Source organism: Sceloporus occidentalis, unplaced genomic scaffold (genome assembly GCF_023333645.1).
Source record: "Sceloporus occidentalis isolate IW3139 unplaced genomic scaffold, rSceOcc1.0.p SCAF_5, whole genome shotgun sequence".
Taxonomy (NCBI): Eukaryota; Metazoa; Chordata; class Lepidosauria; order Squamata; family Phrynosomatidae; genus Sceloporus; species Sceloporus occidentalis.
Genome location: NW_028316985.1, coordinates 10376991 through 10390549, shown reverse-complemented (window position 1 = coordinate 10390549; position 13559 = coordinate 10376991). Strand labels below are relative to the sequence as shown.

At 42.5% G+C, this 13559-nt stretch overlaps 1 protein-coding gene across 7 annotated transcripts in view; it reads left to right on the top strand.

The window, feature by feature from the left end:
* USP6NL (USP6 N-terminal like) overlaps nucleotides 1-13559 on the top strand; it is a 171036-nt gene that overhangs the window by 118768 nt on the left and 38709 nt on the right. For all 7 annotated transcript variants that reach the window (XM_089527556.1, XM_089527551.1, XM_089527554.1 and 4 more), the window contains 2 exons: nucleotides 1578-1617; nucleotides 12367-12447. In XM_089527556.1, the coding sequence (XP_089383682.1) occupies nucleotides 1578-1617; nucleotides 12367-12447 (121 nt within the window). The remainder of the gene's footprint in view (nucleotides 1-1577; nucleotides 1618-12366; nucleotides 12448-13559) is intronic.

The following is a 13559-nucleotide window of genomic DNA, read 5'->3' as shown; positions in this document are numbered from 1 at the left end:
TCCCATCTTCAGGAGGATGGCTACAAGCCTGAGTTTGTTTGTTTTTTAAAAGTAATCTTATATCTGCACCAATATACAGCACAGGTAGTGAAGCAGCAGTAGACAAAACCAGAAATGTAGTCTTTTATGCAAATATCATAGAATCATAGAATAATAGAGTTGGAAGAGACCGCAAGGGCCATCCAGTCCAACCCCCTGCCATGCCTTCTTTCACTCTATCTCCCTTTTTAATGAGCAACATTAAGTGTTTAAGTACCTAATATTTTAGTTTTGACTCGTTTCCAATCTAATTCTTATCTGGATATGTGTAGTTTGTAATCACTGTAGAGATTGGGGTGGATTAAATTGAAATCAGTTGCGTGTCCTTGAATCATACTATAGTTGTTTTTCAAGTAGTCGCAATTCAGATTTTTTTTTACTTCAGTGGCTATTTAGTAGTCTCATTAAACCTCCACATAGCACTTACAAACATGTACTGATAATGTTAGCTCTATTTACTAACCTACAAACATGCCTCAGTTACATAAACCTGTCCCTGTACTGCTAGTTATGGTTGTCCTTGAGCAAGACTCTTTACTCATACTAAACAGCCTACACTTATAATAAGATGCACAGCAAGGTGCAGTTGTGGTGATAGGTAGCCTCTTTTGAAGAGCCACTTATTGTTTACATAGCATTATACTGCAATGATGTATTGGTGACAAGAGTAAATTTAATTTGAGGTAAGAGCTCAGTTCTATGGTCAGAAAGCACACAGTGCAGCAACAAGTCTTATGCAATTCGAGGATAAAACCTGAGGTAGATTTCCTACGCCACTGATGTCAGAGATACAAGCTTCTACCAAGTGTAGGGCTGAAAAAGAAAGTCTCCTCACGCTATACAATAATACCACTGTGATTCTCCTTGTCTGCCATAGTCCCATCCTATAGGATCCTGGGCTTTGCAGTTTAGGGAGTTTAGAATGTGAATGTCTCACATCTCACATGTAAGATCTAAAGTTCCTTTCTGTTCCCATCCAAATAATTTTACGGCTACACAAGACTACACACAACAGATGTCCATAGGATGTATCCATGGCAGTTACAGTGGAATTATAATGCTATAATTGTGTAATGTGAAAAGCCCCAAAATTTGGTCAGTGTTTCAATGGGCAACTAATTTAACAGAAATCCAACAGCAGAGAAGAAGTAGATTCTCGATATAATTGAAATAAATATTTGACTGTTTTACATTATTAATGTTTGCCAGTATTTTTATTTCATTTAATGTTTTCTCTCTTTTTAGGCCTGTGAACATTTCTGATTAAAGGCCTTTTTGATTATTTTGGCCAGTACAAATAGCCCAATTCTGTGCCTGTTTGTTCAGCATGTCTCACTGAATCCAAGGGGTTGGCACCCCTATAAATATTCAAACGTTAAAATTCCCTATTATCTCATATATTATTGTGACATAATACTTTACAGTTAACCTTTCTGATTCTCCTCCATAATTCAAATTTTGCATTAGTAACAATTTATTATATTTTTCTAATACAAGTGAAGTCATAGTTTTTTCTCCCCTTCCCTTTTTGTTTTTAGCCAAGAGGAGTTACCTTTCCATGATGCATCATCAGAAAGGGTAAGTTGTCCTTCTCACTTGTAAACTATCAATGAATGTCCTTGGATCTCATGTTGAAACCCAGAAGCTAATCACATGCAACTCTGTTGAGTTTCTGTATTTTAGAACATCTCACATTTGGAGTTCCTTTGTATTCAGAACATTAGTCTTTCTAAACCACTGCTGGAAATGGTTCTCTAAGGCCTTGTCCTCACTGCAGAAATAAAGCCGTTTGACACCATCTTAATTACCATGGCTCAGTGCTATGAAATTCTCAGATTTGTAGCTTTGTGAAATATTTAGCCTTCTTTGTCAGAGAGCTGTGGTGCCACAGCAAACTACAAATCCCAGGATTCCATGGCACTGAGTCATGATAGTTAAAATGATGTCAAACTGCATCATTTCTGCAGTGCATATGCAGCCTAAGATGTAAGTCATTCCACACAAAGTCTTAAACTAGGAGATGATGAAAGTTGAATTTAGGAAACAGGACATGACCGTCTAGCTACAGCTCTTAGCCTAACTCTGCACTGAACTGAGTTTTATAAAATATAGTTTCATGCTTGTGTCTCAGTTGCTTCAAAAAGGCACTGAAACAGAGTGATCTTTAGGGCCAACTTTATATCATCTTCCCTTGCTAATATTTTTTAAACACATAGGCAGTATAGCTGTTCTACTCACACTAATGGCATATCTATCAACTTTAAGACAGATCTCAGGATATTTCACTTTTCAAGATGATAAGGAAATGACTAGGAAAGATTTACTGTTTTTTCATACATACATTATGGGCTTGTATCCTGAAACAGAGATATCTAAAGAAGAGTTTCCAAGAAGTAGCCATCCCTTGATGTGTAAAATTAAAAAATCAGGTGTAGCATCCCCATCTGAAGCAATTTAGGGTTTGATCAATCACTTTATTTATCTTCTGCCTTTTCCCAAGAATGCAACTCAAGAGGCTTGCAAAATAAAAGAAATGCAATTAAAACCATATATAGCTAAAAGCATACAAAAAGTGAGATTAAAATAATACTAAACTGTTAACAGAATTACAACCATATCATCTAATGAAAAGCATCGATTAAAAACAGTATGACATTAAAACTGAAAATCCATTATGTAAAACAAACACCTGGGAGATGAGAAAGGTCTTCACCTAAAGACAAAAGGATAACAAAGAGAAAGCCAGTCTAACCTCTCTGTGAAAGGAGTTCAAAAGCACCAGTGGAAAAGTCCCTGTCCCACATTCCCTCCAAATGTGCATGTGAAAGTGGTGGAATTCAGAGAAGCATCTTCCTTGGAGATCTTAGATTTCGGGCAGGCTGATATGGGAAGGCAGGCTCTTTGAGATACCCTGTACTGAAGCCCTATAGTGCTATATAGGTCATAACCAGCATTTGGAATTCTGCTCAGAAATGGCCTGACATGCAGGGGAGCTGTTGTAACAAGGGAGTTGTGTGCTCCCTGCAGCCTGCCCCAGTTAACAATCTTGCAGCAGTTCTTTGGACTAGATGAAGTTTCTTGACTGTTCAAAGGCAGCCCCACACAGAGTGCATTACAATAATCTAAATGGGATGTAACTAAGGCATTTGTCACTCTGGCCAAGTCAGTTGTCCCTAGGAGCAGCTGAATTTGATGCATTAATTTTTATTGTGGAAATACACTCCTAGCACCTATACACTCAAAATCTAACCATCAAAGTTCAAGACTGCATTTAAAAGTATACACAAATGATGACCCTGAGTTTACAGAGGACCTGAAACCCCAGTCAGCACAGGTTCAATCCCGGTTCCCTGATCGGCCTTGCAACTGACAATGATCACCTGTTGTTTTGTCTGGATTTAGCTTCAGTGCATCTGGTACCCATGTCCTTTGGAGTCTGAAGGCCCTTTTCAGCATTGACATCCCCACATTCCAGCAAATGTGTAAGAAGTTATTGTCTTGAAAAAATGAAAGAAGAAAGAATGTACTAGGGTTAGACAAAACCAAAAACATATCACACTGCGCAGAAAGTACAGACTTACCACTGATTTCAGATTAATTGGTCAAAAATATATATTGTATTGCCATCTTGAACGTACAGGACTCAAAGTCACATGGACGGCGAGCCCTGGTAGAGTGAATGGGGCATGTGTTGCGGGGGGAAGCCCCATTCAGACTAATGGGGCTTGAACACTCAGTATTTGCCTTACATGGGGGAGGGATCCAGAATGGATCCTCTGCATTTGGCAAGGCTGGACTATATAAGAAAGGCATTAGCCTAATGCTTTGAGGTCTTTTGAGAGAATACATACTTAGCTGAGTTTTCACTGGAAGTATTTATCCAATTTTAAGCCTGGCACCTTCTCTGGATTCCAAATGTTTGGGAAACATTTCCGTAAGAATCAATAATATAATATAATATAATTTTATTTTTATACCGCTTTTCCGCGATGATCAAAGCGGTGTACAGAAAATGCAATAAAAACAACAATACAGAATAAAAATTTCAATAAAACCATAGCAATAACACTATATTAAAGCATTACATTAAACAAATAAAACCAATTACCCCAAATCAAAGCCAGCTGAATTGTTTATCCATGATGCCAGTACATATAGGAGGAAGCCACATAGTATCAAGGGACATGGGGGAAAGCCTGGTGGAAAAAAAAAAGGTTTTAAGCTTCTTTTTGAACAAATCCAGGGAAGTGATGGAACGGAGCTCATCGGGAAGAGTGTTCCAAATTTTAGGGGCTGAGATGGAGAAGGCCCTTTGTGAGGTTGACGCATATCTCGTGGTTGGAACCCTCAACAAGTTCTTCCCGGCTGACCTGAGTGTGCGGGGCAGATTATATGGGGAGAGGCGGTCCTCCAAGTACCCTGGGCCCAAGCCATTTAGGGCTTTATAGGTAATAACCAACACCTTGTATTGTGCCCGGAAGCGAATGGGCAGCCAATGAAGATCTTGCAGAACAGGTGTTATATGGTCGGTCCTGGAACATCCAGCGACCAATCTTGCTGCCATATTCTGCACTAATTGAAGCTTCTGGGTTTGGTACAAGGGTTGCACTTTTGTAGAGCGCATTGCAGAAATCCAATCGAGAGGTTACCAGAGCATGTACCACCGTTTCAAGGTCCCCCTGGCCCAGATAGGGTCGCAGCTGGCGTATCAGCCGAAGCTGATAACAGGCGCTTCTGACCGTCGCATCCACTTGAGATGTCAATGGGAGCGACGAGGCCAGAAGCACTCCCAAGCTGCGAACTGAGTCCTTCAGGGGGAGCGTGACCCCATTCAGGACAGGTGGAGAAATTTCACTACCCGGACCCGGAAAGCCTATCACAAGTACTTCCGTTTTCTCTGGATTCAGACTGAGTTTGTTTTCCCTTATCCAGCCCATTACCGATTCCAAGCAGGCATTTAGAGAAGAGATGCCATCCCTAGTCACTGCAACAGTCGGAGACACAGAGAAACATATTTGGGTGTCATCAGCGTACTGATAACACCGCGCCCCGTATTTCCGGATGATCTCTCCCAGCGGTTTCATGTAAATGTTAAATAGCATGGGGGACAAAATAGCTCCCTGAGGGACGCTAGATGTAAGTTCCCTCTTATCGGAGCAAGAGTCCCCCAGCTGCACCATCTGGAATCTGCCCAAGAGGTAGGAACGGAACCACTGGAGCACAGTGCCCCCGATACCCAACTCCCTCAGGCGTTCCAGAAGGATACCATGGTCAATGGTATCAAAAGCCGCTGAGATGTCCAAAAGCACTAACAGGGACACGCTACCCCCATCCATGCCCAGACGGAGATCATCGACTAAGGCAACCATGGCAGTCTCAACTCCATAGTCCGCCTGGAAGCCGGTTTGAAATAGGTCCAGAAAATCCGTTTCATCCAAGATCGCTTGAAGCTGGAAGGCAACTGCCCTCTCAATCACCTTCCCTAAAAAAGGCAGCAGCGAAACAGGTTGATAGTTGTTTCGAATCAGGGGGTCTAGAGAGGGCTTTTTTAGCAGAGGTCTAACTACTGCTAATTTTAAATTAGATGGAAATCGCCCTTCACTAAACGATGTATTAATTATGCGGCACAGCATAGATGTTACCACAGACCCCCCCCTGAGCCGTCAGCCATTAAGGACAGGAATCGAGAGAGCATGTCGTCTTCCTTTCAGCGAATTTCAGTAAACTTAGAGAAGTATTGAGGGCGATTCCATGGTCAGAAATACTAAAAGATAAAGGAGTTCAGGATGGATGGGAGTTTCTCAAAAGAGAGATACTGAAGGCACAATTTCAAACAGTTCCAGTGAGAAAGAAAAACGGGAGGTGTCTCAAGAAACCAGGATGGATGACTAACGAACTTTCAACTGAGCTGAGTTTGAAACGGAACATGTATAAGAAATGGAAAAAGGGGGAAATCACAAAAAAGGAATTCAAAGAAATAGCAGGCATGTGTAGGGGTAAAGTCAGAAAAGCTAAAGCGCAGAATGAACTCAGGCTTGCTAGAGAGGTTAAGAACAATAAAAAGGGCTTTTTTGGATATGTCCGCAGCAAAACGAAGAAGAAGGAAACGGTAGGGTCACTGCGTGGAGAAGATGGCAAAATGCTAACAGAAGACAGAGAAAAAGCTGAATTACTCAACACCTTCTTTGCCTCAGTCTTCTCAGAAAAGGCAAAGGGTGCTCAACCTGAGGATAATGGAGCAGAGGACAGAATAGGGGAATTTCAGCACAAAATAAATAAAGAGATAGTACAGGAATATCTTGTTAATCTAAATGAATTTAAGTCTCCGGGACCAGATGAACTCCATCCAAGGGTATTAAAAGAACTGGCAAATGTAATATCGGAGCCATTGGCAATAATCTTTGAAAACTCCTGGAGAACAGGAGAGATCCCAGCAGACTGGCGAAGGGCAAACGTTGTCCCCATCTTCAAAAAGGGGAAAAAAGAGGATCCCAACAATTATCGTCCAATTAGTCTAACATCAGTACTAGGAAAGATTCTGGAGCAGATCATTAAACAGAGAGTCTGTGAACATCTAGAAGGCAATGCCATAATCACAAAAAGTCAACATGGGTTTCAGAGAAACAAGTCATGCCAGACAAACCTAATCTCTTTCTTTGATAAAATTACCAGCTTGGTAGATGAAGGGAATGCTGTGGATATAGTATATCTTGATTTCACTAAGGCCTTTGACAAGGTTTCCCATGACATACTTGCAAACAAGCTTGTAAAATGTGGGCTAGACAAAGGAACTGTTACATGGATCTGTAATTGGTTGACCGGCCGAACCCAAAGGGTGCTCAACAATGGCTCCTTTTCATCCTGGAGAGAAGTGACCAGTGGGGTCCCACAGGGCTCTGTCCTGGGCCCAGTGTTATTCAACATCTTTATCAATGACCTGGATGACAGAATTGGGAGCATACTTATCAAATTTGCAGATGACACCAAATTAGGGGGAATAGCTACTACCCCAGAGGACAGGATCAAGATTCAAAATGACCTGAATAGACTAGAAAGCTGGGCCAAAGCTAACAAAATGAAATTCAACACAGAAAAATGTAAGGTATTGCACTTAGGGCGGAAAAATAAAATGCACAGATATAGGATGGGTGACACCTGGCTGAATGAAACTACATGTGAAAGAGATCTAGGAGTCCAAGTAGACCACAAGTTGAACATGAGTGAACAGTGTGATGCGGCAGCTAAAAAGGCCAATGCTATTTTAGGCTGCATCAATAGAAGTATAGTGTCTAGATCAAGAGAAGTAATAGTGCCACTGTATTCTGCTCTGGTCAGGCCCCACCTAGAATATTGTGTCCAGTTCTGGGCACCACAATTCAGAAAGGACACTGAGAAACTGGAGTGTGTCCAAAGGAGGGCGACAAAAATGGTGAAGGGTCTGGAAACCATGCCCTATGAGGAATGACTTAGGGAGCTGGGGATGTTTAGCCTGGAGAAAAGAAGGTTAAGAGGTGATATGATAGCCCTGTTTAAATATTTGAAAGGATGTCATATTGAGGAGGGAGCAAGCTTGTTTTCTGCTGCTCCAGAGAACAGGACCCGGAACAATGGATGCAAGCTACAGGAAAAGAGATTCCACCTGAACATTAGGAGGAACTTCCTGACAGTAAGGGCTGTTCGACAGTGGAATGCACTCCCTCGGAGGGTGATAGAGTCTCCTTCCTTGGAGGTCTTTAAACAAAGGCTGGATGGCCATCTGTCAGGGATGCTTTGAATTGGATTTCCTGCATGGCAGGGGGTTGGACTGGATCGCCCTAGTGGTCTCTTCCAACTCTACGATTCTATGATTCTATGATTCCTAACACTTCTAAGAATCTTGTCCACATCCTCGGTATTCACAAACTCAAAGTGATCCAATTTAATAGAGTCCACGGAAGCTCTAGATGCCTCTCTTATAGGTTCTGAAAAAATGCTGGCGTCAAGATCAACCCTTATCCGAGAGATTTTATCCGCGAAGAAGTTGTTAAATTCGTCACAGCAGGCCTTGGATGGTTCTAATATAGGGTTCAGGGAGGGGTGCAGTTGTGTCAGCTCCCTCACTACCCTGAACAGTTCTGCCGGACGCGACTCCGCGGACGCAGTACGTGCAGCATAAAACGAATGTTTTACTGCACTTATTGCCACTCCGTAAACCTTCAAAAGAGACTCAAGGAGTGTCTTGTTGGCTAAGTGCTGGTGTCTTTGCCAGTTGCGCTCTAGTCGTTGCACGGCCCACTTCCTTTCCCTGAGATCTTCTGTGTACCAGGGTTGCTTGTTGGAAGCAGGCCGGAAAGGACGCTTGGGAGCGATACTGTGTATAGTCCTGGAGAGATCTTTATCCCAGGTGTCAGTCAGGGCATCAACAGAGTCACCGTCAGTTCCAACCATATAGCCCTCTAGGGCTTGGAACCTTTTGGGTTCCATCAGCCTTTGAGGGTGGACCATCCTAGTAGGTCCTCCACCCCCGGGGGGGATTTGGGTAGAAGCCTTTAGTCGAGCCTCAACCAGGAAATGATCCGTCCATGATAGGACAGAGATATTACATACCTCTGCCCATGGAGTGCCCATGTCCATACTAAAGACGACATCAAGTGTGTTACCAGCGCAGTGCGTGGGCCCTGAGACTAATTGGGACAGGCCCATGGCAGTCATGGTAGTCATGAACTCCCGAGCCGCACCTGTTGGACCTTGACTGGCCTCGAAAGGGATGTTGAGGTCCCCTAGGACAAGAAGCCTAGGGGACTCCAACACCAGTTCCGAGACAAGTTGTGTCAGCTCGGCTAGGGAGTCTGTTAGCGCACGGGGTGGACGGTAGACCAACAGAATCCCCAGTCTGTCCCTGGCCTTCAGGGTCAGGTAAAGACACTCAATGAAGTCAGTTTTCCGGACATGGTTCCTGATTAAGGGAAGGGTGTTTTTGTAGACCAAGGCAACACCGCCCCCCCTGCCCACCTAACCTGATTTGGTCCTTGACTGAGTACCCGGCTGGAAGGGCCTGTGTCCACACTGCCTCACTCTCAGGCCCCAGCCAAGTCTCAGTAATACAAGCCAGGTCGCAGTTCTTATCCTGAATGAGATCGTAAATTATGTGGGTCTTGTTTCTGACAGACCTGGCATTGCACAGGAGCAGAGACAGGGTTTGTGGTACAGTTGGACTGACCCTCAGTTCTCTTTGGCTAGGAGGGTGGATGGAAGGAGAGATAGATATTAAGTATCGATCTCGCCTTCTTTTCCGTTGTGGTTCCACGCTCCTACCGCTGTATCTCCCCTTGCCCCACACTACTCCAATAGGAGCTCCGATTACACCATCACAATCACCAACCACCTCCCCAAGCAATCCACACCCCATGTCTGTTCTCTCTCCCCCTAATGACATCAAAAAACCACAGCAGAGGAAGACTAGCATCGACGTCATTCCCCTGCTGCTATAGCTCAGCTAGCAATACACCAACCCCTCAATCCCTGCTACGCAACTGTGCAACTGCGCAGCTGCGGCGTTACAGATGGTCCGGGCGTCCTCTTTTGTAGCGCCGCTCTCACCGGCACTCCTCCTTCTCTGGCGGTGGACCCTGGGGCAGCTGGGCAGCGCGGATGGAGTCCCGCTGGGCACGCTTCTGTGCCACAGGTGGTGAAATTCTGGCGTCTTCTCAGGCCAGGGGAGGGCCTTTTGTAGCGCCGCTCTCACCTGCGCTCACCTTCCCTGGCGGTGGATGCTGGGGCAGCTGGGCAGCGCGGATGGAGTCCTCCACCACGGATGGAGTCTCTCCAAGTATAGCCCCAATATCAACCACCCAACAACAATTATACAACTGCACAGCTGCGCAACTGCAAATATGTGGTGGTGCAGTTGTTAGAGTGCTCCTCAGGAGTTGCACTGCTGTGCAGGGATGGCAAACAAACAGTCCTGGGGCACAACACACACACCAGCAGCGCCTCTTGTTTCCCAGCATGTTTTCCAACATATTCTCTTGAGGACATCAAGTGTGTCTTAATCTGCTGGGTATGCATTAAGGACAATGGTCTCTTACTAACATAATTAAAAGTTGCTAGAAAATTGTAGAACGTCGGAGAAAGCCTTTATTACACAGCTTTGCAAAAATTTTGGTAACTTGGATGGATGCTGCTAGGATGAAACATGATGAATGAATGCAAACTTCCCATAGCTATTTTTTTAGCAGGAGGAAAGATTACAGTCTGCATGGTGCTTCTATTTATTGTAATGAAGCCTCTTCAGTAATGACCTGTTGTAACTTACTATGACTTTCCTTGAACACAATTCTACGATTAGTCTTTATAGTGGCATTTGAGCTAAAACTGTACATTGCCTAAGGATGTAACAGAAGAACAGGATGCATAATTCTCAGTTTTAGTTTTACTGGTTTGTGTGGCCAGAATATGGAAGATGTTATATATACTATAAACCTTGTGCACTGCCAAACTTACTTTAGTATGACTGGCACTGAGGAGACCTACCTCATCCCTCTATGCTAGCAAGTTCTCTAGGATTGTAATGTTGGTTTGAATCCCAGTTTGGCCATGAACGTCACTGGATGACCTTGTGCAAGTCACATGCTCTCAGCCTCAGGGGAAGGCAATGGTAAACCTCTTCTGAACAAATCTTGTAAAGAAAACCCTGTGATATGCCTTATGGTCGCCATAAATCAGAAATGATTTGAAGCACAAAACAACAACAGCAGACAATTATAATAATATTAATAAATAATAAAAACTTTATTTTTAGCCCGCCTTTCCTGGGAACAAGGCTGGTTACAACAGCGAAAAACACAATACAATCAATAAACAATAAAATTAAAATACAGGAGTTACAAAAATACAACAACTATTAAAATACAGCTGAGAATTATCCAACTAGCACAGAATTACAAAAACAATGAGGAGAGAGAAGAGGGTTACATTGGAATGTTAGGGGTAAGCCTGCTGGAACAGAAAAGTTTTAAGCCCCTTTTTAAACTGGTCCAGGGCATCCCCATGCCCATCCTGACAAGACTGAACCCTGCTGACATCTCCTTTTTTAAAAATGGGATGGGGAGGAAGCTTGTCCTAGGGGAATCCACTACATAAAATCACTTCATGCTCCTTCAGGGAACCAAGCTTAACATTCCCTTGTTCTGCCAGGTCTTTCCTGATGGGAGAGACCAGCCTCAGTTCGTGGGCTCAGTTAGACAACAGAGGTCTCACCTGGTCTCTCTTAATGGAATGTTTTGCCAGAGTATGGGAACTGTTCTGCTGCCTGAATTCATACCTTTAGAGTCCGAAACATATTTCTGTTGGGACTTTTCCTGAATCAGAGTTCAGAGAGACTGACCTTCTTTCTCCAGAGCAGGAAAGACATCTGTGAGGAACAGAAGGTTGGGTTCAGTTTGGTCCTAAGTGCTCTTTACCTGGACAGTGAAGGAAAACTTTAATAATAATAATAATAATAATAATAATAATTTAATTTAATTTATTTCTATACCGCTATTCCAAGGATCACAGCGGTGTACAACAGCAAGTAAAACATACATCATATCATAAAAATACAACAATTAACAATTAAAAACAATTAAAACCCTACAAAACAACCCCATACAAATGGCTGGATAGATGGAATCTGCCAATTACATTGCCAGGGGAGAAAAGATGACAACAGGCTTCTTCCTAGTTCTGGAGCTGGGGAGGTCACTGATATCACCATATAGCAGGCTGGATGATCCCTTCCTGAACTCTCAAGTTCAGAGTCAGGTGGAAATTTGGGCATGTGTCATGCTTGGCAGTGTGTTGCGCCACACTTCCTGTGATAGAGTGTATCTGTTGAAGCCTGGGCATATGCCACTGGATCGTTACTTTTCTTCCTCATAACTCCTTCCTCAAGAGACATCAGTTGCAGACAGCCCAACACATAGTCTGAAAAAGGACTATGTTTATTTGTGTTGGATAAGGTAGGCTGCACATATAAAACAAAAGCATTGTGCTGTACTTTGAAGGAATATCACTTCAACTTTTGTTCTGTTTTGATGCATGAATGGGCTTTATGGGCTAATTCACATGCGAAACTCATTTTTCTCCTAAGCCATCTGAATTGGGCAGACTTGAGCAATGAAAAGACATGTTAAGAAAAGAAAAGAAATTATTCCTTTAACATTTGCATTTTGAGTTAAAATACTTACCAAGATCTTTGGTGATATTAAATGGCTTGTTGTGTAAGCTCATACATGCTTGTAAATGCCTAAAAATACTTGGATGCAAGTAGGGTAGAGATAATAATGGGCTCTAATAATTTTATTTCAGCAAAAGCAACTTGAAATTGAAAGAACTACAAAATGGCTGAAGATGTTGAAGAGCTGGGAGAAATATAAGAACACTGAAAAGGTAAAGTTAAGTGTTTCTGCAGGTAGATGCATTTATTGAATGCAACAGTATTTAATTGAATTGATGTATCATAGCATTTCTTAAATACAAATTTATAAAGAGCCTGGTTTTCAGAGAGTTTCCGAGAGCTACTTGCTATTGACAGCTTAGTTCCAGAGGTATAATTCCTTAGGAAATACTTAATTTATACAGTAACTGGGCAGTAGGAATAGAACTGGTTATCTAAGCTGAAACTAGAATTAAACAACAAAAAGAAGTTTCATGACCACTTGGAGAAAAATAAAAATTATACAAAAAGGACTGGATTTTTTAAAAAGTATAGTGATATACAGATTATATCAAACCATAAGCATAATTGGAAAATTATTATTAATAGTCAAGCCTCCCTAGGAAGGTCATCCCAAAGCCTGGGGAGCAACCACCAAGAAGGCCCTCTCCCGTGTTTTCCCTAAACATGCCTGGAAAAGTGGTGGGACTGAAAAAAGGGCCTCCCACAAAGATCTTAAAGGCCAAGCAGGATCATAAGGAAAGTGTGGTATATCAGTGGGATAGGTACAGATTCATAACAAAATGCAAGTGACCTCTTCCCTCGTCAAATAATGAACCAAATTTAGAATTCTAATTATTACTCAGTGGATACCAAAACACATCAGTGGAGTAAAATTGCATCCTATTTTGGATAGTCGTCACTATCAGTTTCACTACAGGAGCTGAACACTATAATTTTACATATACGTTTCAACTACGTTGCCCTCCCTTCAGCCACCATCTTGGGGGGAGAGAGGCAGGCTAGCTCCAACTGCCTGCCTGAAAGAAGAAAAAGCCCTCCTTCCGACCACCATCTTGAGGGGGAGAGAGGCCTGTTATGTTTTATTTTAACTTTGTATTGTACTTCCTTGTTGTACACCGCTTTGATCTAATTTGGAAAAGTGGTATATAAATAAACATTATTATTATTATTATTATTATTATTAACTGTTGGGGTACTTGTTGCTTTTACCTGTTGCCTTCTCTTTTCCTCATAATAATAATAATAATAATTTATATGCTGCCCAATCACTAGGAATCCGGGCGGAAACACTTGTCAGCTGTTCTGTAAGGTACAAAAATGT